Here is a 25,653-nt window from a genome sequence, read left to right on the forward strand (position 1 = left end):
GTATTTATGCATGTTGATTGGGCGGGTGACCCAGATGAACGACGGTCAGTATCTGGTTATTGTGGTTTCATTGGGTCGAACATGGTGTCTTGGAGTAGTAGAAAGCAAAAGGCAGTTGCTAGGTCGAGTACAGAGGCTGAATATAGATCGATGGTTGTTACCACTGCTGAGGCTACATGGATAAGACATCTCTTAACAGAGATGGGAGAACTGATTGCTCGATCACTTCTGTTGTGTGAGAACTGATTGCTCGATCACTTCTGTTGTGTGATAATCAAAGTGCCATCAATATGTCTTTTAACCTCATCTATCACAGTCGAGCTAAGCATATTGAGATAGATCAGCATTTTGTCAGAAAAAAGGTTGAAGAAAAGGAGATTGAGCCTATGTTTGTGCGAACCGATGAGTAAGTTGTGAATATTTTCACCAAAGGGCTGACAAAGGACAAATTCTGGTTTCTGAAAGGCAAGTTGTTCATGGTTCAAGACCATGCACAACTTGAGGGAGGCTGAAAAGAAGTCGTTATTGTGTCTGTGTAGGACCGGACCCGACTTCTGTACCGAATCGGATCCAGATCCAAACATAGAGTGTTGTAATTTTGTTTGTTATTAAAGGGTATTTTTGTACTCTAAAAGTATGTATTAGTTAAACAATCATACCCTAATACAATGAGAACACGTTGAACACTTTAACGTGTTATTTTTCTGCAGCATCTTCCCCAATATCGTGTTTCTCCTTTCTTGCACAGCTGAACGTGGAGATCGTCATATTTTAACACTGGGGTGGTTGCCGGCGATGGCGAGTGCAGACAGCAGAGAGGACATTGGAGAGAGAGGGAAAGAGAGCTCGGGGCGGCGTAAGGGACTCCTCTATCAAACTGAAGAGGCACGAGGGAGAGTGAAGGAACCACGGGAGGGGAGAAGGTTCTGGGGGTACCTGGGGGTCGTCGGGGTGTCTACCTTATGGAAGAACTCACAACCTTTCCTTAGAGCCTTGCTCTAATACCATAATAGATTTAGGGTTCCTACCGCAACAATTTTTTTCAGCAAGAAGACAAAGAAAAGGAGACAAAGGAGTTGCACAGGGATCACGTCCAATGTGGAATATGTGACCTAGAAATCTTTTAATTTATAATCAACACTTTACAAAATATTATGATGGACAATAATGTCCCTGAATAAGAATACAAATTACAATACAGAACATGTACAAAATACACAACTGCATAACATGTGGATATGAACCAAATGTGGATCCAGAACCATATAACGTCTTAACAGGGCCATCTTTACTTCCTGGATCAGATGGATCAAAGTTCAAGAGATGCTGGTGGGTGTAGAGCTGGTGGTGCAGTCTTGGATTCTTCAGTATTGTGGGTCATGTGTTTAGTTCTAGGCTTCATATTATGTTATCTTTTGGTTTACTTGGAAGGATTTGTAAGCATAGTATGTCTAGAGATGTCGAGTGTTGTGAAAGCTTCAAGTTGTCTAAAAGTCATGCTCTCTCATTTAGTTTTAAGGAAATTGAGTTTGTATGTTCTTTTGAGATAGTTTATTCTGATATATGAGGTCCTTCCATTGTATTGTCCAAATGAGGGTTTGTGTATTTTGTGACGTTTATTGATGACCTTACTAGATACATGTGAATATGTTTTATGAGAAATTAGAGTGAATTGTTTGATATTTTTAGAAGATTTTATATGTATGTTGAGACCCAGTTTGCAGCTAAAATAAAAACCCTACGTTTTGACTCAGGGGGAGAATACATGAGTAATGAGATACATGAATTCATATTTGAAAAAGAAATTGTGCGCCAGAGGTCGTGCCCTTATACTTCAAAGCAAAATGAGGTGGCAGAAAGGAAGAATACACACATATTGAAAACCACTAGAGCATTGCTATTAAACAGTAGAATGCCTAAGGAATTTTGGGCAGAAGCAGTGAGAATAACTATGCACTTGATAAATCGAATGCCCTCCACGATGGTTGGAAAAGTCTCTCCTTATAAAAGATTGTTTTAAAAAGAGCCAGATTATGACATGACGAGAGTATTTGGGAGTACATATTTTGTTTTAGTTCCTCAACAATTCAGAGATAAACTGCCCCCTAAGGTTGTGAACTGTTGTTTTATAGGATATTCTGAAGGATAGAAAGGTTATAAATGCTTTGATCCTGTGAGCAGGAAAGTATGGACATCAAGATATGTGGAGTTTTGGGAACATGTGCCATTTTACACTCAGAATGATTTAAGGGAGAACATAGAGTCTACTTTGTCCTTGGTACATTTCTTAGAGGCTTTAGATAAAGGCTATGTCACATGGGTGCGGGTGCAGGGGTGCAGCACTTTCAAAAACCTTGGGTGCGGGGGTGCAGCAAAAAATATATATATTATATAATTTTTAAGTTTTATCCGTTAACAACATTAACACTAATGAAATAAAAAATAATTATCACAATATCATCAAATCAATTCATCATGCACGCAATAAATCAAATTAACAATCTACAAGACTACATCATTAAAACCAACACCACAATTATAAAAACAATCAAATAAGTAAAGCAGAAAAGAAGTAAATTATATAATATAGTATACTAACAAAAGAAGCAAAAAATACATAATTACACACCTAAATTATATAATGCTTTGGTGCACGTATTAGCTCTAGCTTTACTATGGTTATCCGAGTAGCAGGTACCATAAAACAAACTATAACTGGTTTAATGAGCCATTCGTAGTTTCAAATTAGTTCATACTTACACATGCATGGCTTAATCTTTGAGACAAGCATATGACTATTGGCGGGATCAACCAGGTAGCATCCCTCGTAAACATCGCAGCACTGGCCCGAAGGCCGCGCAACTGCGAAGCGTCATCCGTCGATTCTGACATTGAAAATATCAGTGCAGGAAGGAGAGTTGTTTCGACTCCCCACCTGAGTCAACATATACTGAACATTCGAAAGCCCATATAGCGGCAACAGAACCAACAACGACAGAATGTTGCAGTGTGGCCTGCCAAACCACATGTCCAAGCCCTCTGGCAAGATGCACAAGGAACCTTGCAGTTGAGCCGTTAGCACTGAGTAGGGACACGATTCCGCTGCGGCAAAGGGAAAGCAAACACAGAGACCCAAAAAAGCACAAGTCGTGCGCACAACCATGTGCACGATGGACATGTTGAGAAGCCGAGCACCCAAGCACCTCGTGGCAAATTAGCACCCCTCGCAGCCACGACAACGTCGGGCCCCTCCCCGACATTGTAAGAGGGAGAGAGGGAAGACAGAGAGGAGAACAGAGGGAGTCGGGGGCATACCTGAAGAGGTCCGGCGGTGGCGGCGTCAGAGAGGAGACGAAGGGAGGATTAGGGCAAAAAAATTTTGCCCTAATCCTCCCCTCTGCAGCCCATTTCATCGGGCAAAAAAAAAATTAAATCTAAAAAATGGACCAAAATGACCTTGGGTGCGTTGATCGCACCCAGGGTCGGGTTGACCGCACCGGGTGTCGCACCCGCACCCGCATCGCATCGACGCGGGTGCGGCACCTGGTTGGCCGAATCCCTGTGACATAGGATAAAGGCAATGACAAGGAATGGGTTACATATAGCAGTTGACCATTGAAGATTCCTACACAGTTATTTCTTGATTAGCATGATCCACAGAAAGAGCTCTTGATTGAGTCAAGTATGAATGTCTCTGAGACCGATCCTAATGAGTTAGTACCTTCATCTTCTTTCATTCCTCATATGCGTAGAAGTTCTAGATCCTCTATTCCTCCCTTTGGATTTTTTTTTATGAATCCTTTTTTGCTACTCATCAAGCTTTCCTAGCCATGATTCAATCTTATTATGAGTCAAAATCCTATGTTAAGGTTGTGTCAGATCCAGAGTGGCAAAAGGTAATGCCAGAGGAATTGGAGGCTTTGGAAAGGATGAAAGTGTGGGAACTAGTTAAACTACTAGATGGGAAAAATGTAGTTGGATGCAAGTGGGTGTATAAAATCAAGACAAGGACAGATGGATCTATCGAAAAATATAAGGCTCGTCTTGTGGCGAAAGACTATAGTCAGCAGTATGGGATAGACTTCGTCGAGACCTTTGCGCCAGTGGCTCACATGACTACCATCAGAACCCTGTTGGTAGTGACAACAATTAGGTGATAGGACTTATAGCAAATTGATGTTAAAAATGCATTTTTAAATGGGCACTTAGAGGAGGAAGTGCATATAGAGTTACCTCAAGGAGTTGTTGATGAGGAGGGTAGAGTGTGCAGATTGAAACAAGCCCCCTAAGGGCTTGGTTTGAAAAATTCAGTGCCAGTAGTCATGAGCTTGAGATTTAGACGGAGCTATCATGAGTATGCTTTGTTTATGGCATCTTCTAACAGGGGTCAGTGTCTTCCTTTGTTGTATGTAGATGATATGATCATCGTGGGAGATGACTGGGCAATGATTACCAAAGTAAAGACATAACTAGCCCCAAATTTTGAGATGAAAGACTTGAGAAAACCAGTGTTGTGAAAAGCGTTGAGGCGTAGCGAGGCGCTCCACCAACATCTGAGGTGAGGCGTAAGCCTCGAGGCATAAAGCGTAAGCCTCAAAGTTTTTCTTTAAAAAAACTTTAAAAAAACTATAAAAAAATATCTAAAATTATAAAAAAAAAATCTTTATTGATGAAGCAACAACCAACAGGAAATAAAAAATCTCAAATAAATACTGAAAAAAATATGAGATTAACTTGTAAAAGTAACATTAATGCAACAACTTGATCTATATAAGTATCTAAAAATAAAACATGGGCATTCATTAAATTAAAAAATAGCATTAACAACGAAATGCATCTTAGCATTAACAATACAATGTCATAATTAGAAAATGCATGTTAGCATTAACAACCAAATGTTAATATATTTGTCCAAAACTCTTCAAAATGAGAGTGTTAACATTCATAATTGCAATTGAAAACCTAAAAAAACATATAAATGGTCATAGCTATATGATATGAATTAGAGCCTAGGCTCTTCTTGTGTCTCATCATCATCAATATCTAAGTCTTGACGGGATTGCGTTTTTAGCATGAGGAAAGCTATGGGGGGAATGACTGCCAAGGAATTCATTGATAATGAAACTGTTAGTTTCTTGCATGGCTTAGATGGTTTCCATTTTGTGTGACTCTCAAGGACTGCATCTTCATACCGGTGCAACTAGAGAAACTCGGAGTCATTGGATATGCGATTCTGACGCTTGCTGGAAGGATAAACCACCAAACTGGTTTCCTACCCCAGCTTGCAAATCCAAAAAAAGAAAAAAAAATTCTATTCCTGGTTATGCAGGGAACTTCTGCTCATCTTCTCAATCTCGTACCAGCTTTCGAACCCTAGACCTCATGAATAATACGACACCATACAGATAGCAGGCACAAGAAGGAAGACTAACACAGATTAACCATGAGATGATGAGATAATAAAATTACTAAACTGCATAGTAAAAATATACAGAACACTTTTTTTTAAACAAAAGTTTAAAAGTGATATTTTGTATGGATTTTAACCATTAATTAATTTCAGCTTTCTGTTTGACAGTTCCAGTGGAAAGTTGTCTTGAAATGTGTTTTCAAAAACTTAGTCATTTTTTGCTGCATTCTCAGAAATCAGGAGATCCTCAGAGATTACACTTTGAAAAGGACACTCACCATCTTAGGAAATTTGCGACTTCAGCACTTGTAGCTTGTTGATACAAACTAACGCATTTGATTTTGACCTGTCTGCATTTCTTGTTCACCCAACTGAACCAACAACCAGACACTCAAGTAACTTGGCCTACAGTCCAACCCAGCAGATGGGTTTCAAGCACCAAGAACTAATAGTTCATAACCAGAGTCTGACCTACTTGGGGCAGATCATGTTGGGCTATGGCCTGATGCCCACTTCTCCAGTCCGGACAGACTACACCGAATCACCTTTCCTACATGCTATTAGTGCCCCCATGGTTGCCTCTGCGTGGAATAAAAGTGCCACACAGAGCAGACCTGAAATATGCACCAAGCCGTACTTCATGAGCTTATTCACCCTCCCCTTAAGAATGGGAGCAGGGGCATACAGTAACACTCCACTAGAAATGCAGCCAACAACTCAATAATTGAGTTTGATCTGCACTGTAGTGAACATTGAAGAGAGAAAACCAGACAAACCATAACTTGAAATCAGCCTGAGTCATCCAAACTTATGCCGGTAAAGAGAGCATCGATTCGAGTGGGAAAGCCACACCATGGTCTGCAACAGACGTTTGAGAAAGCAGATATCTGGGTTCTTGAATCTTTACCTTGAGGTAGACATCGATGGCGCGATACAGTCCATCGTCGTAAATCCTGACGTGGTCCGGAAGCACTGCGACGAGGTTGTAGAACTTCTCCGACTTCCAATTCCCGTCGGAAGCGATCTCTGCGAAGTACCCGTCCATCAATTTTCCGACCACCATCCCTGGCGAATTCTCGAACCTTCTTTCCTCTTCTTCATCCTCACCTTCCTCCTCTTCCTCTCCGTCTGCACCACCGCACCCCTCGAGGAAGTAGCCAAGAATCCTCTCCATGCAATCGATGTCGTAGAGGGTCTTGATGTGGTAGGAGTAGCTCGGCAGCAGCAGATCGTCCAGCGTCGCCTGGTCCAGCTGCCCGGCGATCTTCCTCTCCAGCGTTGTCTGGCACGACTCTGACGCGCTTAGGATGTTCGCCGTCCGGAGCAGCCCGAACAGAAGCCTCGTCGTCGTGGTCGAGCTGCTGCTCTTCCTCACCAGCATATGGCTCACCACCGTCTCCAGAAGCTCCCTCTGATCGTCCTCTGTCGCGACAGAGACGGAGTGCGAGGACGGCACCCTGTTCCGTCGCGACAGGCCTGGAATGAACTTCTTGGCGTAGCACACCAGCAACCCCGAGATGATCCTCTTGTAGAAGGGTAGCCCCAGAAAGGTGAGCTAATCGTACCACCAGTCAAACCTCATTGGATCCTGGTGACGGAGGCCTGTCTCGATCCCGTTCCTGAGGATGCTGCCGCTGGGGCTCGCCATCAGATCGTCGGCGATGGTGGTCCTGCTGTCGTGCACGAAAACGAGAGGGAGATTGGAGGCAGAGGGAGATAGGAGGTGAGAAAAAAAAATAAAAACACATAAAGGGGTCGGTAGGGCTTTGTTTAAGCCCTATTTTTTAGGTCGATGCGTGTGCGCCTCAGTCTGAGGCGCCCCTCGCCTCAAGGCGTGTGTCTCAAGGCCTATGAGGCACACACCTCAAGGGTATTGCGCCTTATGCCTGCGCCTCAAGGCACAAAGCCCCTCGCCTTGAGGCGAGGCACGCTTTTTGCGCCTTGAGGCGCGTTTTTAATAACACTGGAGAAAACTGAAATATTTTTTAGGTCTTGAAGTTGTATACTCCAAGCGAGGATATCTGTTGATCCAGCACAAGTATGCAACAAATTTGATTAGTAAAGCAAGACTTGATGATAGAAAACAGGTGGATACTCCTATGGAAGTCAACTATAAATTAAAGTATACGGATGGTGAATTACTCAGTGATCCTACGGTTTATAGGCAACTGGTTGGGAGTTTGATTTATTTGACTATCTCATGACCAAACATTACTTTTGCAGTTCACATGGTAAGCCAATTCATGAGTACTCTTAGGTCATCCCACTTGGCAGTTGTTCTGAGGATTATCAGATATATTAGGGGTACTATGTATTATGGCATGTTCTTTTCTGGTACATCATCATTGGAATTGAAGGTTTACTATGATGCAGATTTTGGGGGAGCTTCTCGGAATAGGCATTTCACCTCTGGATTTTGTGTATTCGTAGGTGAGTCTCTGATATTATGGAAAAGCAAGAAACAACAAAGGATTTCCCTATGGGCTATTGAGGCAGAATACCGCGCTATGGCTCCGGTGACTGCGGAGGTGATGGTTGTTGTGGGATATGGGAGTGAACATAGCAACTGCAACTACTTTGCATTGTGACAATCAAAGCGCTATTCATATTACCAAAAATCTAGAATTTCATAACAGGACTAAGCATATTGAGATAAATTGTCACTTTACTCGTTAGACATATTTGGATGGAGTCGTATCTCTAGCATATATTGGGACTTAGAATCAGATTGTTGATTGTTTTACAAAAAAAAATTCCTTGAAGGCTTTCCAATCATTACTTTTCAAGCTTGGGTTGATTGTGTTTTCATCACCTCAAGCTTGAGGGGGAGTGTTGAGGAAATGCCATAGTACCTTTATGTATGATACCCCTTTTATATAGTATCTTATACATACATTTCTAATAGAGAGCTATTTTTGTAATATAGCCATAGGCATCATAGTCAACTGTTGTTGCCTTCTTTTATAACACTAAGGGATCGTCCCCTATATATTGTATTCTCTAACCCTTTTGAAGCTAATGAAGTTTTCTATTCTTCTTTGCTCCTCTCTTATGGGTTTACCTCAATCCTTGGTGCCCTTGATAAGATCACACCTAAACAGATTTGAGAAGGGTGAGGTCCCTTGCTAATGCGAAAACCCACGTTCGATCGTCGTTCTTGGTTTCCTGAAAAACCTCACTTTGATACCATTGTCAAAGGCTGACCCTTGAAAGTAATGGTCTCTGTGGATCTCGAGCAACAAACAGACACACACACACACACACACACAGAGAGAGAGAGAGAGAGAGAGAGAGAGATGGGCATTCCCTCTTAAGCTGGTAATTTGCACAGAGGGAGGAGAGGCGTGAGGAGGGAGAAGCATGTTCCCTCAAGTTGGGGTTTTTGGAGAAAGAACGAAGATGAGAGAAAACTTAATAATCTTCATTAAAAATAAATTAAAATCAAAATACCTATATGTAGTCTACCATAGAGTCCAAAAGAAATAAGAGTCCAAGAAAGGGAGGGTGTCCTCCAATCCCTCTCAGACTGGGTCTCTGGTGTGGATCTGGATCCCAGACCATCGTGAATGGGTCTGGGGCAGCGGTTCATAACTCTCTCTCTCTCATGCACACAAATATTATTCAACCATAAAATGGGTTTTTGTTCTCTGGCTGTTAATTTTCTGACCAAGTGCTTTTGCCTTTGCCTTTTTTCTTATTAAGTAGGCCTGCATCTTAATGGCTGAACTTGTTCAATGTACACATGGATTTTCTTTCTTATGACTTGTTGCTACCTAATGTGTAACGCCCCAAAATTTCGACTTGTGATTTCGAAAACCTTATCGAAAAACCTTTCAAAGATTTAAAGTTTAATATTTAAAAACAACAGCGGAAGACATTTAGAAAGGAACACAAGTCAACAATCCTGGGTACGTTAGCTGAAAAACCATCATTCAATGTACAACATCTTAAAGGAATTTAAGAAATAAGGCAATCGATTAAAATCTGCAGTTTATTACAAAATGAGTCTTTTATTCCAAAGTTCAATAAATCTAAGAAAAACTCCAAAAAGTCCCAGAGCCAAGCCGCCAGCAGAAAGAAAATGAATCTTGATCCACGTTGCACCACGCCATCGGCCGCCAGTGAAGTCCTACTTCTCACCTGCCCATGAAATGGGTCAGTTTCATAACAAACTAGTAGGTGCACGAACAGATAAGTAGAATGAAAATAAAACAGGACATTCATGAGATAAGCAATTATGATATTTAAGCAATTAAAGCAGTTGTAGTCTATTCTAGCAAATGTAATAAGTGCAAAGAGAAGCAGTGTAAGTCTCAGTCATCTATATCTATTCCTGAATATATTCTTTAAGTTCTGATATTAACTGGCCTGTGGGTACGCACAGACGCGAAACGTAGAAACAGCCGAGACCGATCCGGGGGTTTATTATGTCAGGTGTTTTCATTAACCCGGATGGCTGACTGAGTCCGCTCCTAAGGGGACGGTCAGTGACCAAGAGAGTAAATCCCCAAAGGCATTCGTGGCCCATGGATGCATCCAACTTATGCAGAAGTGCCTGGGAGTTACCACCTAGGATAATTTATGGTAATCCCAATTCCCCTAACTCCGATGACTGGGGAAAACCGAGTCTTTTGCTCGTGGGGTGGTTGTTAACAACCTGTCCATCGGAGTCTTTGTACCATCCATCCTCTCCCTTGATGAACCGTGAAGATCGGATGGGTACGACGGGGGTTTCTTAACCGCCGCCCCATCCTACATGCTCTGGTCTATTAGACCCACTCGAGCATCTTGCCTGTGAAGGCGAATGGTCACCTTTTTATGTGATCTCAGCCTTTTGCTAATTGCACTCATCGAGGTTGCCACAACCTCATCATTCCACTATCGTAACCCACATGGGACGTACTTGTCCAAAAGTACGATCGTACCTTCCCAGTGGTACAACTACGATGAGAGGGCAGCATAATGGTTTATGATTCTTTTGGTTCATACATAACATGAATTGCTCTCTGAGCAGAGGGGCCTGGGGAGGCCGGTATCATCTCATGGATATCAATAAGGAATTTCTTAATCACTTTGAGGTACTGAATGACCTCCTGTACTATTGTATCATACTTTTCTTCAGGTCTAATTACCAAAGTAAATTTGTGGGTTCTTGATAGATAGCCTATCACAAGGTTTTATAAATGTCTGTATTATGCTTGGCATGCTCGAATACTAAGAATCAAGAAGTCACCTCCAAGACTCATCAGGCAATAATCAATAAGGCATTTATAGTAACTTATAACAGTGAGTCAGGCGAACATACAGGAATAAGGTCTTTCTAGCAATGAGTCTACTCGTAGAGCTTCAACAATAAGTATGAAATTTCAAAAGAATACAGATGCAGAAACACAACACAGACAATCACCAGTTAGGAATTTCTACGAGTGAGAATGCATGCCAAATAAACTATTCTATCACAAAATCCTTATAATTTTAATTCATTCTTACAAACCCATCGTGCGACTTTCCCCTACCTTGGGATGTCGTGCAACTGCGTGCGTCTACGCGTGTAGATGATACGAGGCTCGGGCCGCGGAGCCAGAGTGAGGGGTCCGATGCGAGGTCTGCAACAGTGCTACGTTAATTATCATGCGGAAAGTAGAAGAAACAAACCTGCCTACAGTTAAAGAGAGAGGCAATAGGGGTGTGCCCCTACAGGCTGAAATCAGGAAAACGACAGGGGGCGAACCCCTGCCTGCAGACAGCCGCGGGGTGACAGGGCTGAGCCCTCTGTCGAAAATAATACCGAGGCGGCAGGGGGGGTCAGCCCCTGCCAATCGCAAAGAAGCGGCAGTAGCTGACCCCTGTCGGCAAAATAAATGTGGCAGGGGTTGAGCCCCTGCCAGAAACAATCAAGTGGCAGGGGCTGAGCCCCTGCCAGCAACAGCCAAGTGGCAGGGGTGGAGCCCCTGCCTGCAATAATGAAAGTGGCAGGGGCTGAGCCCCTGCCTGCGAAAATGAAAGTGGCAGGGGCTCAGCCCCTGCCGGCAACAATGAAAGTGGCAGGGGCTCAGCCCCTGCCGGCAACAATGAAAGTGGCAGGGGCTCAGCCCCTGCCTGCGAAAATGAAAGTGGCAGCCCCTGCCGGCAACAATGAAAGTGGCAGGGGCTCAGCCCCTGCCTGCGAAAATGAAAGTGGCAGGGGCTCAGCCCCTGCCAGCAACAATGAAAGTGGCAGGGCCAAGGCCCCTGCCTGGTAGAGTCAACGAATGGCAGGGGCCTCAGCCCCTGCCAGACCGAGTCACGGCAACCCCAAAGATGACGACAGGCAAAGAGGTGCCGCAGGGGGTGACTGGACCCTCGCAGGCCCTTTGACAGCCCCACACGAGAAAAAAAGGGGAGAAGAAAGGTGACAGGGGCCTGAGGGTTCCCTGTCGACCCTCCGAAGGGCACAGGGGACGTGGGAGGGCGCGGCAGGGGCCGTGCGCCGCCTGTCGGCCTCCCGGCGAGGCGACTGAGAGGGGGGTGAGGAAGAGAAGAGGGAGGATGGCATACCTGGGAGTGGTGGCCGGCGTCAGCGACAGGGCGCAGCGAGGGAGGTGACCGGCGCGGAGGGGGGAGCGAGGGCTGCGAGAGGGAGGCGTGACTCCCCTCGCCCTCCAACCTCACTCCTAAAGTTGCAGGGGGAAATCGGAAGGGGAAACCCCTGGTGGGTTTCCCAAATTTGCCCGCACGCGAAGGGGAAAGAAAAAGGGGGGGGGGGGGGGGGGTTGCGGCGCCCGAACGCTCGGGTTACTTAAAACCCTAAATAAAAGGGGGTCGGGTCCCGGCCCGGGTCCAAACAGATTTTTTTTTTTTAAATGGGGTTTTACATAATGTGCCATCAACATAATTTTTAACAAAATCAAACTACACATTATATCTAACGCCCCAAAATTTCGACTTGTGATTTCGAAAACATTATCGAAAAACCTTTCAAAGATTTAAAGTTTTAACTTTTAAAAATGACAGCGGAAGACATTTTAGAAAGGAGCACAAGTCAACAATCCTGGGTACGTTAGCTGAAAAACCGTCATTCACATGAACAACAACTTAAAGGAATTGAGGAAATAAGGCAATAAATTAAAAATCTGCAGTTTATTACAAAATGAGCATTTTTCCAAAGTTCAATAATCTAAAAAAAACTCAAAAAGACTCAGAGCCAAGCCGCCAGCAGAAAGAAGGTAAATCTTGATCCATATTGCACCACGCCATCGGCTGCCTATGAAGCCCTACTCCTCACCTGCCCATGAAATGTGTCAGTTTCATAACAAACCAGTAGGTGCACGAATAGATAAGTAGAATGAAAATAAAGCAGGACATTCATTAGATAAGTAGTTATGATATTAAAACAATCAATACAAATGTAATCTATTCTAACAAGTGTAATATGTGCAAAGAGCTATTGTTCGAAGCGGTTCCAGCAGTGTAAGTCTCAATCAGCTACAACTACTCAAATATTCTTTAAGTTCTGATATTAACTGGCCTGTGGGTACGCACAGACGCGAAACGTAGAAACAACCGAGACCGATCCGAGGGTTTATTATGTCAGGTGTTTTCATTAACCCGGATGGCTGACTGAGTCCGCTCCTAAGGGGACGGTCAGTGACCAAGAGAGTAAATCCCCAAAGGCATTCGTGGCCCATGGATGCATTCAACTTCTGCAGAAGTACCTGGGAGTTACCACCTAGGATAATTTATGGTAATCCCAATTCCCCTAACTCCGATGACTGGGGAAGCCGAGTCTTTTGCCCGTGGGGTGGTTGTTAACAACCTGTCCATCAGAGTTTTTGTACCATCCATCATCTCCCTTGATGAACCGTGAAGGTCGAATGGGTACGACGAGGGTTTCTTAACCGCCACCTATCCTACATGCTCTGGTCTATTAGACCCACTCGAGCATCTTGCCTGTGAAGGCGAATGGTCACCATTTATGTGATCTCAGCATTGTGCTAAATGCACGCATCGAGGTTGCTACAACCTCATCATCCAACCATCGTAACCCACATGGGACGTACTTGTCCAAAAGTACGATCGTACATTCCTAGAGGTACAACTACGATGAGAGGGCAACATAATGTTTTATGATTGTTTTGGTTCATACATGACATGTATTGCTCTTTGAGCAATTGGCCTGTGGAGGCCGACATTATCTCATCTATATCAATAAAGTGTTGAGTTCCCACTTCAAGGTACTCCATGACCTCTCGTCAAATTTATACCATACCTGCCTTAATGTTCGGTTATAATAGTAATTGCAGTGGGTTTGTCTCCAGAAATGAGTCTATTCATTAAGTATGCAATTTCAAAATGATAAGCATGCACGACAGACCATCACCAGTCAAGAAGTCCTACAGGTATACCAATTAAACTACTTGATTCTCTCTAGAATGAGTCTACCCATGGAGTTTACTCTAAACATGTAGTTTCAAAAGAATCAGAACGAGTAAACACTAACTAGCAATTCATAAATTAAATACTTCTTCAGATAAGCAGGTATGTAAAATAACTATTCTATCTCAGGAGTCTTATTTTATTTTATTCATCCAAAATCCACGTGCGACTTTCCCCTACCTCGAGATGTCGTGCGTCTACGAGTGTAGATGATACGAGGCTCAGGCCGCGCAGCCATAGTGGGGTTCAATGCGAAGTCTGCAAAAGTGTGAGTATTCAGCGCTACGCTAATTATCATGCGAAGAATAGAAAGTCAGGCCTGTCGATCGAAAAAGAGAGAGGCAGCAGGGGTGTGCCCCTGCTGGCCGAAATCAGAAAAGCGACAGGGGTTGAGCCCTCTGTCGAAAAACACCGAGGCGGCAGGGGGTCAGCCCCTGCCGACAGCCTCGAGACGACAGGGGGGGGCAGCCCCTGCCGACAGCCTCGAGACGACAGGGGCTGAGCCCCTGTCGGCAACAACAAAGTGGCAGGGGCTGAGCCCCTGCCGGCAACAACAAAGTGGCAGGGGTTGAGCCCCTGCCAGCAACATCAAAGTGGCAGGGGTTGAGCCCCTGCCAGCAACATCAAAGTGGCAGGGGTTGAGCCCCTGCCGGCAACATTAAAGTGGCAGGGGCTGACTGAGCCCCTGTCGGCAACATTAAAGTGGCAGGGGTTGAGCCCCTGCCAGCAACGTCAAAGTGGCAGGGGCTGAGCCTCTGCCGACAACATTAAAGTGGCAGGGGCTCAATAATGTCAAAGTGGCAGGGGCTGAGCCCCTGCCGGCAACATTGAATCGACAGGGGTTGAGCCCCTGCCGACAGACACGAGACGGTAGGGGTCTAGCCCCTGCCGATGGCGATAAGGTGGCAGGGACCAACCCCTGCCCACAGACGGGGGGTGACAGGGAGGGCAACCGACCTCCCGTCGGTTTCCCTATCACCCACAGGGGTGGGGGGGGGGGGGTCGCTGGGGCCTCGGTCCCCTGCCGGCACTCCTGCGAATTCCCAGAGGGAAAAGGGAACGATAGGGGCCCCATAGGCCACCTGTCGGGCCCCCGATGGGCACAGGGGAGATGGGAGGCTGCGGCAGGGGTCGTGAGCCGCCTGTCGGCCTCCCGGCGAGGTGACAGAGAGGGGGGGTGTGAGGAAGAGAAGGGGGAGGAGAACGGCGTACCTGGGAGGCGGTGGCCGGCGTCGGCGGCGTGCGCAGCAGAGGAGGAGGAGGTCGGCACGGGGGGCGAAGGGTTGTGTGCCTCCCTTTGCCCTACTGCAATGCTTTTAAAAGCCTCGGGGGGGGGGGGGGGGGGGGGGGGGGCGATGAATGGGGAAACCCTTGGTGGGTTTCCCTAATCCGCCCGATTTCGTAGGCGGGGAGCGACACTCGGGAAGGGGGTTTTCTCAAAATCCCCTTCTCGAGTCGGGTTATTAAACCCTACCGATGACGGGCCGGGTCCGGACCCGACCCGAGTCCGATACATTAAATTTTTTTTTTGCGGGTTTTACATTATATGACACATTTTTCTTGTTACAGACAGTTCTCTCTCTTAAGAAAATTAGTACTCACATGCATATACTCTCTCTCTCTCTCTCTCTCTCTCTCTCTCTCTCTGTGTGTGTGTGTGTGTGGAGAAATTGCCATCTGAGTAATACGAAGAGGATCCTCTTTGCTTCCATCATTGGTGTTTTCTGGGGGTTTAATTGGGTTTTCATGTTTCTGCCCACTCAATTGGGAACTCATACCACCCTGTTGACCAGAAATTCTCTACCACTGGCTGGAATTCTCTTCAAATTCCTCTTGGTAGTTCCCCGCCCACTCGCAGAATAGAACTTTCACCCTTACACGAGGTCACAGTTTTCATTTTGCAAAGTAAAATGGACAGGATAGACCTTTATTATGTATCTTATTGATTCCCCGATGGTATTGGAAAATAAAAAGTTAGCTCCTAAAAAATATGGGTTTAAATTTTTGGAATTCAGTTCTACCTGAAATATGGGTTAAAAATTTTATACCACCCTGTTGACCAGAAATTTTCTTCAAATTCCTCTTGGTAGTGCCCCTCCCACTCGCAAAATAGAACTTTCACCCTTACACGAGTTCACAGTTGTCATTTTGCAAAGTAAAACGGACAGGATAGACCTTTTATTTGTATCTTATTGATTCTCCGATGGTATTGGAAAATAAAAAGTTAGCTCCTAAAAAATATGGGTTTGAATTTTTGGAATTCAGTTCTACCTGAAATATGGGTTAAAATTTTTAGCATGTTATGCAAAATATGTCTCTTTGTATGAGAATCTCCCTCTTAGTTTTTTCCTGTTGGTTGAGTACTACTAGGCATGGTAGATGTGTCTATGGCTTTGGTTGTTCTTGGGAAACATTGCTGGTAGAAACTTGTACAGCCACTAGCCATGGAGTTATTTTGTTTTTGTGCAGCCTTGACAAGCTGTTTGTTTCAAGTCTCTCAAGACCTATGGTTTTGGCCCTGTATTAAGGAAAATTGTAAAAGAAAAAGAAGGAAAAAAGCTTAACCTCTGATGATAATGTTGTGGGTGCATGCAGCTGAAGAGAAAGAGCCGTATGAGGCCATGGCACGGGCTGATCAGAAGCGATACAAGGATGAAATGTCTGGTTATAAGAGTGCTCCCACCAATATAGACTCTGGAAATGAGCCAGACAGCGAGTAGCGCTCATGTATAGGATATGATGGTGCCTGCTCCCTAAATGCTGATACTTCCGGAAGCCTAAGTTCACACCCAACAGATATTTGTGTTCAGCATCCATGCAATACCCACCCACACACAGACACACACCTCGCTCTCTCTATCTCCCTCAAGTTGATAATTCTGGCTATTTGTTCTTCATTTATATAGATAATAGTCTGAAGAAAATAGTTACTAGTACAGGTCTTTTGTTGAGAGATTTAGTGGTAGTTTAAACAGATTTTCTTCGTATCTTTACAATCCAGTGGAGGAATGTACATAACACATCGACCCATCCGTGACACCTTTGGATGTGCACTTGTGCGTTATTTTCTGTATAAGATGCTTTGTTGAGAAAACAGTAAGCATTATTTTTTTTTTGAATTTATTACTCAAATAAACCGCACCTGGCTCGAAGACCTGGTTGTGCTGGCTCAGCCTGTCATACCTATGGTTGTCGTGCAGGCAGCATAAAATTCTGAGGCTAGGACCCCTGCCCCCGGGGCCTATGCTACGTGTTGGGTTGGGCAGCGACGCTGATGAGAATAAAACCTTGACTGCCTGCCTAGTAGCCAAGGCCCCACCCCACTACGCCAACCCCCCTTGGGGCAAACAAGATTGCTCTGAATATTCTGTCATAGAACTCATCTCTTATGCTGCCTGTAGTAAACCATCTGTGCAGATGGACGTGTATGGTGGTGCAGCTAGGGAGAGATTGTAATATGTACGTCTATCACAGGAGGCAGCAATTTCTGTGGCTGTTGTGTTTGGCAGAATGTTAAAAATTTGTATAGGAATGCTCTAAAAATTATATTCCCATTAGGATATGTTTGTGCGCATACATCCAGCTCACATTTTATGCTTGTTTATCAGGTTATTTGCTTGTCAATCTTATCGCAATCTATAAGATTTTTTCAGAATTGGATTCAAATTCGTTGTCTAACATTGGAATTTAGTACTGAATTGCATGATGAAAAAGGCTACCATTTCCAGTTTTGTACTTTTGGGGTGCAAGATTATCTTGAGAAGAAACTTAAAGGGTTAAGATTTGGATCCAACCCAGCATTGGGAAAGAAAGCTTACATTTATGAAAGACCCCTGAACACGGTCTGCAATGACAGATTTGGATTCCGAATTTGTTCAGTTCCTTAAAGCAGACTTCTTATCTTGATGGTCAATCTGGCCAATTTACAGCCATACTCATAGCATTATTGCGGATTGCCGTTCTAGCACTGTTCCAAAACAGTGTTCCAGTCGTATCAATTACGTGTTTTTTTAGCTTACAAAATTGTAAACAAAAGTTTTCAAGATGCCTTTTGATTTATTCCATCAATACAAACTAAGGCTCTGTTCGGGAGCCTTGCCTGATATGAAAACACCATTTTCATTCGTTGCCACTATGGTTTTGTCAAAAATGTGGTGTCAAGGCTAGCGTAGCCAAAAACATTCCCTTGTGAATGGTGTTGCAGTGTGGTGTGGGGCTGTCAACTACATCATTCCCAATGCAGTGTTCAGCAAAGGACATGAGAGCACTGATGGAAACAACATAACTCCAATTCAAGGCTCCCAAACAGTGCATAAAAGCAGCAGCAAAATTCATACATCGAATATCAAACTACACTGGCCATAATGATATTTATAGCAAATAATGATGTCAAAAATAAAATCAATTCATCCACTAAGGACTCCTAAAGCGCACGTTGGCTATTGTTAGACATGCATTCTGAGGCAATTGTCTTTCAAGCTACCAATAAAGTCAATAATCACAACTATGTCAAACAGATGAAGACATGCTTATTTCTGCAATACACAATATCAAGCCGAACTACATATAACCAAATAATCGAACTCCAAAAACCAAGTAAACGCAAGAGAGAAAAACCACGTATCTGTGGCAATAGGCGCATAATCATGCAATTGATAGTAAATTTTCAACAAAATTACTTATTTTAACCACCTACTGAACTAAATCGGGAGAATAGGTAGCTGGAAAATGGAACCAGGAAAGTGATGGAGTTGAAAATTGCCATTGAAAAAGTACATTATCAAGCAGCATGACAAAATCATTCCTCATATTCTCCAGCAGTTAGCAGTACATAAGCTTAACAATGAAGAAAAACATGCCCAGGGGTTGAATAAAAAATGTGTTAACTCACACAGTGATCAAAGATTAAAAGCTAAGAACATTTTTCAGAATCTCCACATGGTGCAAGGCTGCACCATCTGAATCCCATTTTCTGAAATTGACTCCACCTACAACAACAACAACAACTACGCCTTCATCCCAAAACAATTGGGGTCAGCGATATGAACCAAAAAAGAAATTCATTTTGGGTCTTCCACATGAAATTGACTCCACCTAAAACTATATATTAACAGCTTTGACACCACAGCATGCAACACCTAATCCGTCGCCTGGAAACATGAAAAAATAAGATATGCTCATTTAATCCTTGACAAGAAGAAGGATGATAACAAGGATTCAAAAATATGGGAGAACAAGAGCATTACCTGCACCTAAACATGGTTGAGAGCAGTCATAGTAGAACCAGAATAGCTCATGGATAATGCTGAGCCTAAAACACAAAGTAGTGAAAATAGAATGAGTCAACATTCAGATAAAAATACCGTCAATAGTTTGGATACAATAGATGAAGCTTACCATCTAATTTGTCCTGCAACCAGTCTTGCGCGCACATCAAAGCCTGTAGAGTACGCAGATCTAGTGAACTGCGATAAGTATCAAGCATTTTGCTTCCGGTGTTGAATGTAGAGTCCAATGCCACAGTTGAAACAGGAATTGCTAAAACATCACGAGCCATCCTAGCTAAAACAGGATACTTGGGTGTATTGAGTTTCCACCAATTTAAAATGTTGAACTCCACATTACGGGGGAAGGCTGCTTCTTCCAAATATAGATCCAAATCTGACTTTGAGTGTTGGTTTTGTGAAGTCTCGGAGAGATATTCATCAAATCCTTTCAACATATCCCTCGGATCACTTGTAATGTTCATTGACAAGGTAACATTAGATTCGTTTCTGTTACCACTTCCCATCCGCCTGTTGAAATCTTGAGAAGGCAAAGTTGAATTTGAACGGGCCGCATATTCATTGTAAAGACTCACAATTCCATCATAAGTATCCTTGATTTGATCTGCAGCATTCCCACCGTAAATTTGTGGATAGTAATACTCTACCAACTTCAACTTGAATCGAGGATCTAAGATAACAGCCACAGCCAAAATTAAGCTGCAGGTCGCCCAGTATGAATCAAAATTTTCTTTCAGCTTCAAGGCTACAGAACGAACAAATGCATCACCACTGGTACACCATTGATTCAGTTGAAACTTAATCGCACAAGCTGAGGGGAAGTAGAGATTTGAAGTCGGGAATTTAGTTCCTGAGAAAACATTTGTGATTTCAACAAATGGCTTCAGGATATTAGTAATGCTGCTCGCCATTTCCCACTCTCGGATTGTTGGTGCAAATGTGTAGCTAGAATCAAGCTTTTGCATACCAGACAATGCGTCCTTGTATTCTAGAGCACCTTCAATCATGAGATAAGTAGAGCTCCATTGAGTTGGAATATCAAGACATAAACTCCTTTGGCTATGGATTTGAGCTTCATGAACTGCGTCATTGAATTTTTGCTCTCTTGCTTGTGAGCTCTTGATATACTTGATAGTCTCTCGAATCTTATAGGTCACATCATGTGCTGCTGCCAAACCATCTTCGACAACCATATTAAGAACATGTGCAGCACATCGCATGTGAAACGGCTGTGCATCACTCATAAGCAACCTCTTTTGGTAGAGTGCCTCTCTGATTCTTGAGACAAGACTTTCATTCGCAAGTGAATCGTCCAGTGTCATCGCAAACACTTTATGAGGAATATTCCACTCCATTAGACATGATTCAAGTATTTCAGAAAGTGCTTCACCAGTATGAGGAGATCCCACCATAACAAAATTGAGAATCTTTCTCTGCAATACCCACTCTTCATCAATGTAATGTGCCACCAAACATAAATAGGCAACATTCTCGCACGAAGTCCACACCTCTGTTGTAAGGCTAACCTTACCAGAAATATTTGCCAAGATTTCTTTAAGTTTCTCGTTCTCTTTCTCATAAATTGTCAGGCAATCAGCCTTAACAGTTTCAAGTGATACCAAGTTAAATGATGGCTGAAGATTGTTCACAAACATCCTGAACCCGATGTGCTCAACAATAGAGAATGGATACCCGTGTAGAATGATCATATGAGCAAGGTCAAGCCTGCTTCTCTCCTGGCTATACTTGGCGTTACTAACAGTGACAGACCTCTCCCTTTTCTTCTTTCCTATTGCAAGCAATTGCTGAGCTGCATCAATATTGGTTCTTCTGGGGCACCTTTCTAAATGCTTCTTCAAATGGGATGTGCCACTGCTAGTCCCTCCCACAAATTCCTTATTACAATGCTTGCACACAGCCAAGTCCTTGCCGTTCTTCTTGATTCTCTCAAAATCATTCCACACAGCAGACCTCAATCTATTCGGTCGCTTGCGAGTAATCGATTTCGACATCTGCACCATGTTGCTATCATTTTCTTCACTAGGAGTCCGGGTAGGGGTGATGGGGATGATAGACATGGTACATATAGTATATCACCAAGATCTGTACAGTTCAAAGTTTTTCACCAAATGCAACAAACAAGAGCCTGATAGTATGTGATAGTTGATTCTGGATCGGATATATAATCCGCCTACATGCAGGAAGTCAGGTTTGCCCTGCCAGATCCAAATTATACACAACTCAGTCGGTGGGACCGGTTCTGCTGTCAGTTTTTGACATTGGCACCCAGATATGAAATAAAAAATAACAAAGATTCATACCAACCTTTTTGCAAGTTAAACCAGATCTGGTACAGAATCAACCAGGTTATTTCACGGTCATTTGCAGTTTTCAACCTAGATTTTTGGCCGGAACCCAAAACCTGATTATGCCAAACCACACTACACCCTCACAACCCAGGTTGAAGTAAGAACTCAAACCTGAAAAGGCTTGATCAGATTGGTCTGGATCTAGACATGCACAGATCCGAACCAAATCTGACCCGTCTAACACAAGATTTGGATCAGATAAAGACACAAATCCAATTAGGTTAGATTCAGATTTCAGACTATTCGGAACTCCTTCTCCAAACTCAGGTATGAGTTCAAATCCAACCAACAAGGACAGACGAAGTAGGCCTGGTTCAGCAAAAAATCTAGATCCATACCCAACCTGACCCGTTTACACCCCCAACAGAGTACAAGAACAGAACCATAAAAAGCAAAGTGGTTTTCACCTCAATCACATCTTTCCCTGCTTAACACATCCCAAATCTCTCTCTCGCTCTCGCTCTCTCTCTCCACACACACGCACACGAGCAAGAAGCAGGCATGAAGGTCACAATACCCACAAAAAGATTCAACAGAACACATCAAAACCCTGAAGAAAACTCAAAAGAAAACGCTCAAATCCTCACAACAAACGATCATCACGAAGCAAACCAACAAGAGCCCATCTCGCACGAACACCAAATATCAACAATACAGCTTCCCAAAAGAACTTAACACCCAACAAAATAGGAAGAAAATTTAAGAGAGGCCGCATTCAATTCTACCAGCCAAAAATCAGAGATTTTGTGGTGGTTTCAGCCATGAAACGAAATAACATCTTCTTAAAAGGAGGGGAGGAGCCTTACGGGGTCGCCGGAATCCTCCGCCGTAGACGCCAGAGAAGGTGGGAGCGCAGCCAGGAGCGGTGATGTTTTTGAGGGTTAGGGTTTCGGGTGGAACCCGAAATAAGAAGCAACCCAACTTGCTGCCTCAGATCCAATTTGGGGGATATTGCCAAAAACCTGCCACCTTGGGAGGGATTATTTTTAGAAAAAAATTAAATATTATAAAATTGTCTCGGGTTGGGTTTATTGTGGGACCCACATCCGCATCCGGCAATCAGGGGCCACCCCTTATCCGTATCCTAAACGGGCTGGGTCAGACCTTATTCTTCAAGAACTTCAAATTCAAAATCGTACATGTGAAATTGGATAGGGACCCACACCAGATCCATATATCCGTTGCCTGGTCTTAGTGTCAATGGGTTCTGGATCCTACCTCATGTTGTAGATTAATTAAAAATGCTTCATGTTAAAATGAGCTTGACCCGGATCGATTCAGTTTCACTGGTTGACGAGTCTTGGTGCTGATGCACTTTGGATCTACCCGGCCCAGCATGGTGACCACTTTGATTCCAATATGCATGTCGTCTAGATCAAACTTAGAGATCCATCCTGCTGCGCTTGTCCTGACCCGAAAAAGTCAACCATTGAGGACCAAAGAATAAAGAACTCGTATTTGCATGCAGGCCTTTAAAGGATGAAAAATTAAGCGGTTTTAGTTGGACCTTTATCCGAATCCGATATGCTGTTATTTGTTATGGATCTTAAAATAGGATCAAAAGTGTTTTCTGGATCAGATTTGCACCTATGTGATCCATCTTCCAGTGAACTTGGATTTGGATGAGATGGAATAGAGATGCAAATATGGGCCGGGTCAAGCTCAACCAGACATTGATACTGAATTTTAAAGAGTGGATCCAGTTCTGAATCCGGATTCACATTGGAGTTTTGGATCCGGTAAAGAATTAGGGTTATATTGCACATGATGCAGCAAAAATGGATAAAATACATTGATTCTTATGTACAAAAAAGATAAATGGTCAAAATAAACCTAATTCCCACCCAGACCTGACCATATATTGCTATTTGATTGTCTGGGATCTTTTCTTCTTCTTTTTTGGATAATTCAAGAAAAAGAAAAAAAAAACCATCACCGACCATACATTGACATTGACTGGACTCCGGTTGGTAAAACTCTTGAGGTTCCCCATACCCACCGGAAAGTACAGCAGCTTCAACCTTGCAGCAAGGGTGGGTTTTCGAAATTGTGATGTCCTGTCAACTAGATGAGTGGAGCCCTTGTTGGCATTCCGACTGATATCGTGAATCCTAATAGACCCCAATATATTTGTTCCAAATGTGTCACAACCTTAGCCTTTCCCTTTGTTGAACAGATAAGCATACTTTTCCAGGTCTAATAATACCTGCCAATAGTAACCTAATAAAATTCAGATTCACATTCGGATCTACTACGATCCAGCACGTCTGCCCCAAGCCTAGCCTCCATAGTTCGAGAAATTGGTTTAGCGGATCGGGATCAGCAGAGTCAAAGGAAAACTTGTTCGACCATAAGTGGGGTCAGGTTATGCCTCCAAAACTAGCGCTGTTGGTTTAGGCTAGACCCAGTTGAGCATGACTTGAGCCTCTCAAACTAAGCATTTGTGTAGGGAACTTAATAGTATGAAGTTGGATAGGATATCTAACCTACCCAGATCCATTTACAGCTGGACTTGATAGCCCTCTACAAGGCATCGCTAATTGCTTGGTTAGGTCTGGTATTGGCCTTCCGATTTCCAAAGCAGAAGCCCCCTAAAATTGGAAAACATTGATCTCCCACAAATTTGACTATCCGACACGACTGTTTTGATCCCATTATGAGGTTTTTAAAGGGAAAAGGTCCAGTTCTGTGACATCTTATGCTGCAGATCGTATGTCATCCTAGCCGTCCATCCAAATTCATCCTGGCCGTCCACATTCCTACTTGCTGATACATATAATCTTAGCCATCCAAATGCATTATGCTGGTCGGTGAGGATCGTCGTATGATGTGCAACATCATATTTCATAAGATGCAAACCTTTTTCCTTTCTAGGACGTGATCAGCTTGGATATTGCAGTGTGGAGCCTTATCCCACTGTGTATGAACTTTAGCAATTCAATTTTGGCATCGAGGGCCACTTAAATGGGGATGGACACAGGTAGGGTATGGATCGAATCATGCTTGACCCGACATTGTTTCTAATTTGTTGAGAAAAAATGGAAACAAATCTTGGATAGTACAGTAGAGTTGCAGATCCAGTTAGAATCTAACCAAAACAGGCTATTGGTTTTTATGCAGAAAAGGTCTGGGTCATATTGGAGCCAGTCTCAACTCGGATCTGAATAAACCAATCACATTTGTTATGGATCCAACCCACATTCAGGTACATACTATCTAGGTCCCACAAGATAGGCCAGACAGACTGGACCAAGTCAGATCTGTGGCCAATTTGCAACCCTAAATTCTCAACCATGAGAAACCACTTGAATTCCAAGTCTCCTAATGCAAAACTCATGGGGGCCATGGATGGGGCAAAGACTCGAGAGTTATCAAGTGAAGGGTGTTGGATCCAGCTAGGCATGTCCCAGACTTAATCAGCGCAGATCTCCCATTCAACTCCAAAAGTTTACCCATGATGATGAGACTGGGACCCAAAAGACAGCTACGCCAGATGAGACTTCGGATCAAACACCAAACTTGTTGGATATACAAGTTGGGTTACAGATGTACATACGGCCAGAAGCATTCCAGCTCGGATCAGGATATGCTCCAGATATAGCCACACAAATAGGGGCGTGGTGGTGGCATGGGACTTGATGAGGTGACGCAAACCCCTACAACAAAATCCGAGGCCATTCAAACGAGGGATCTCAGATCCTGATCCATGGTATAAAAGGGGTAAAGGCCAGATCCTTGGATTTTAGAACGGACGTAGAGGGGTCTTGGACCTCCCTCGGATTTGAGATCAAATGCTTTCAAACACAGCCATAGTGAAAAGAAAGTCAAGACTGGCCCTGATCAATGCAGCACCAGGACCGCCCACTAAGGTTGGCCAGCACCCTAAATTGCATTGGCAGGAACCATGGCTTGATGGAACCAGAATAAGGTAGGTCGAATTCATTCTTCATACAGTCAGAATCAAGGTTGTTAAATGCGATGAGGCGAAGCGAGGCGCCTGAGGCGTACGCCTCTCACAACTGGAATGGAAGTGAAGCGGTGGGAGGGGAGGCAGTAAGAGAAGGACCACGCGCCCAGCTGGTACGGAAGCGAGGGATATGCCGGTCGTCCGGTGGTCGGAGAAGACTGAGCAGCAGCTGCAGCACAGCAACTGCGGTGGTCGGTGGTCACAACT

General features: G+C 43.8%; 3 protein-coding genes across 5 annotated transcripts in view; 1 reads left to right on the top strand and 2 right to left on the bottom strand.

Moving 5' to 3' along the window:
* The window catches only part of LOC149828520 (FACT complex subunit SSRP1-like), a 79,573-nt gene extending 62,632 nt beyond the window's left edge, over positions 1–16,941 (top strand). For 2 of the 3 annotated variants that reach the window (XM_090017625.1, XM_090017626.1), the window contains one exon: positions 16,421–16,941. In XM_090017625.1, the coding sequence (XP_089873751.1) occupies positions 16,421–16,545 (125 nt within the window). In that variant the 3' untranslated portion in view covers positions 16,546–16,941. Of the gene's footprint in view, positions 1–1,304; positions 1,415–16,420 lie in introns of those variants that run through there. The other variant, XM_090017627.1, reaches the window with a different exon arrangement.
* LOC149828521 (BTB/POZ domain-containing protein At5g66560-like) lies at positions 5,942–7,058 on the bottom strand. Its single transcript, XM_090018107.1, has 4 exons — positions 6,988–7,058; positions 6,318–6,933; positions 6,096–6,150; positions 5,942–6,024 (listed from the first exon to the last, which is right to left on the bottom strand). Exons 1-4 carry the CDS (start codon positions 7,056–7,058, stop codon positions 5,942–5,944), a joined length of 825 nt encoding a protein of 274 aa, XP_089874233.1.
* A 1,613-nt stretch (positions 16,942–18,554) lies between the features above and the next one.
* On the bottom strand, positions 18,555–21,326 carry LOC149828522 (zinc finger BED domain-containing protein RICESLEEPER 2-like). Its single transcript, XM_090016872.1, has 4 exons — positions 19,223–21,326; positions 19,072–19,136; positions 18,920–18,975; positions 18,555–18,813 (listed from the first exon to the last, which is right to left on the bottom strand). Exons 1-2 carry the CDS (start codon positions 21,186–21,188, stop codon positions 19,078–19,080), a joined length of 2,025 nt encoding a protein of 674 aa, XP_089872998.1. The 5' UTR covers positions 21,189–21,326; the 3' UTR covers positions 18,555–18,813; positions 18,920–18,975; positions 19,072–19,077.
* Between the last annotated feature and the right edge of the window lie 4,327 nt (positions 21,327–25,653).

The sequence above is a fragment of the Nuphar pumila genome, chromosome 9, assembly GCF_984573655.1.
Source record: "Nuphar pumila chromosome 9, dmNupPumi1.hap1.1, whole genome shotgun sequence".
NCBI lineage: Eukaryota > Viridiplantae > Streptophyta > Magnoliopsida > Nymphaeales > Nymphaeaceae > Nuphar > Nuphar pumila.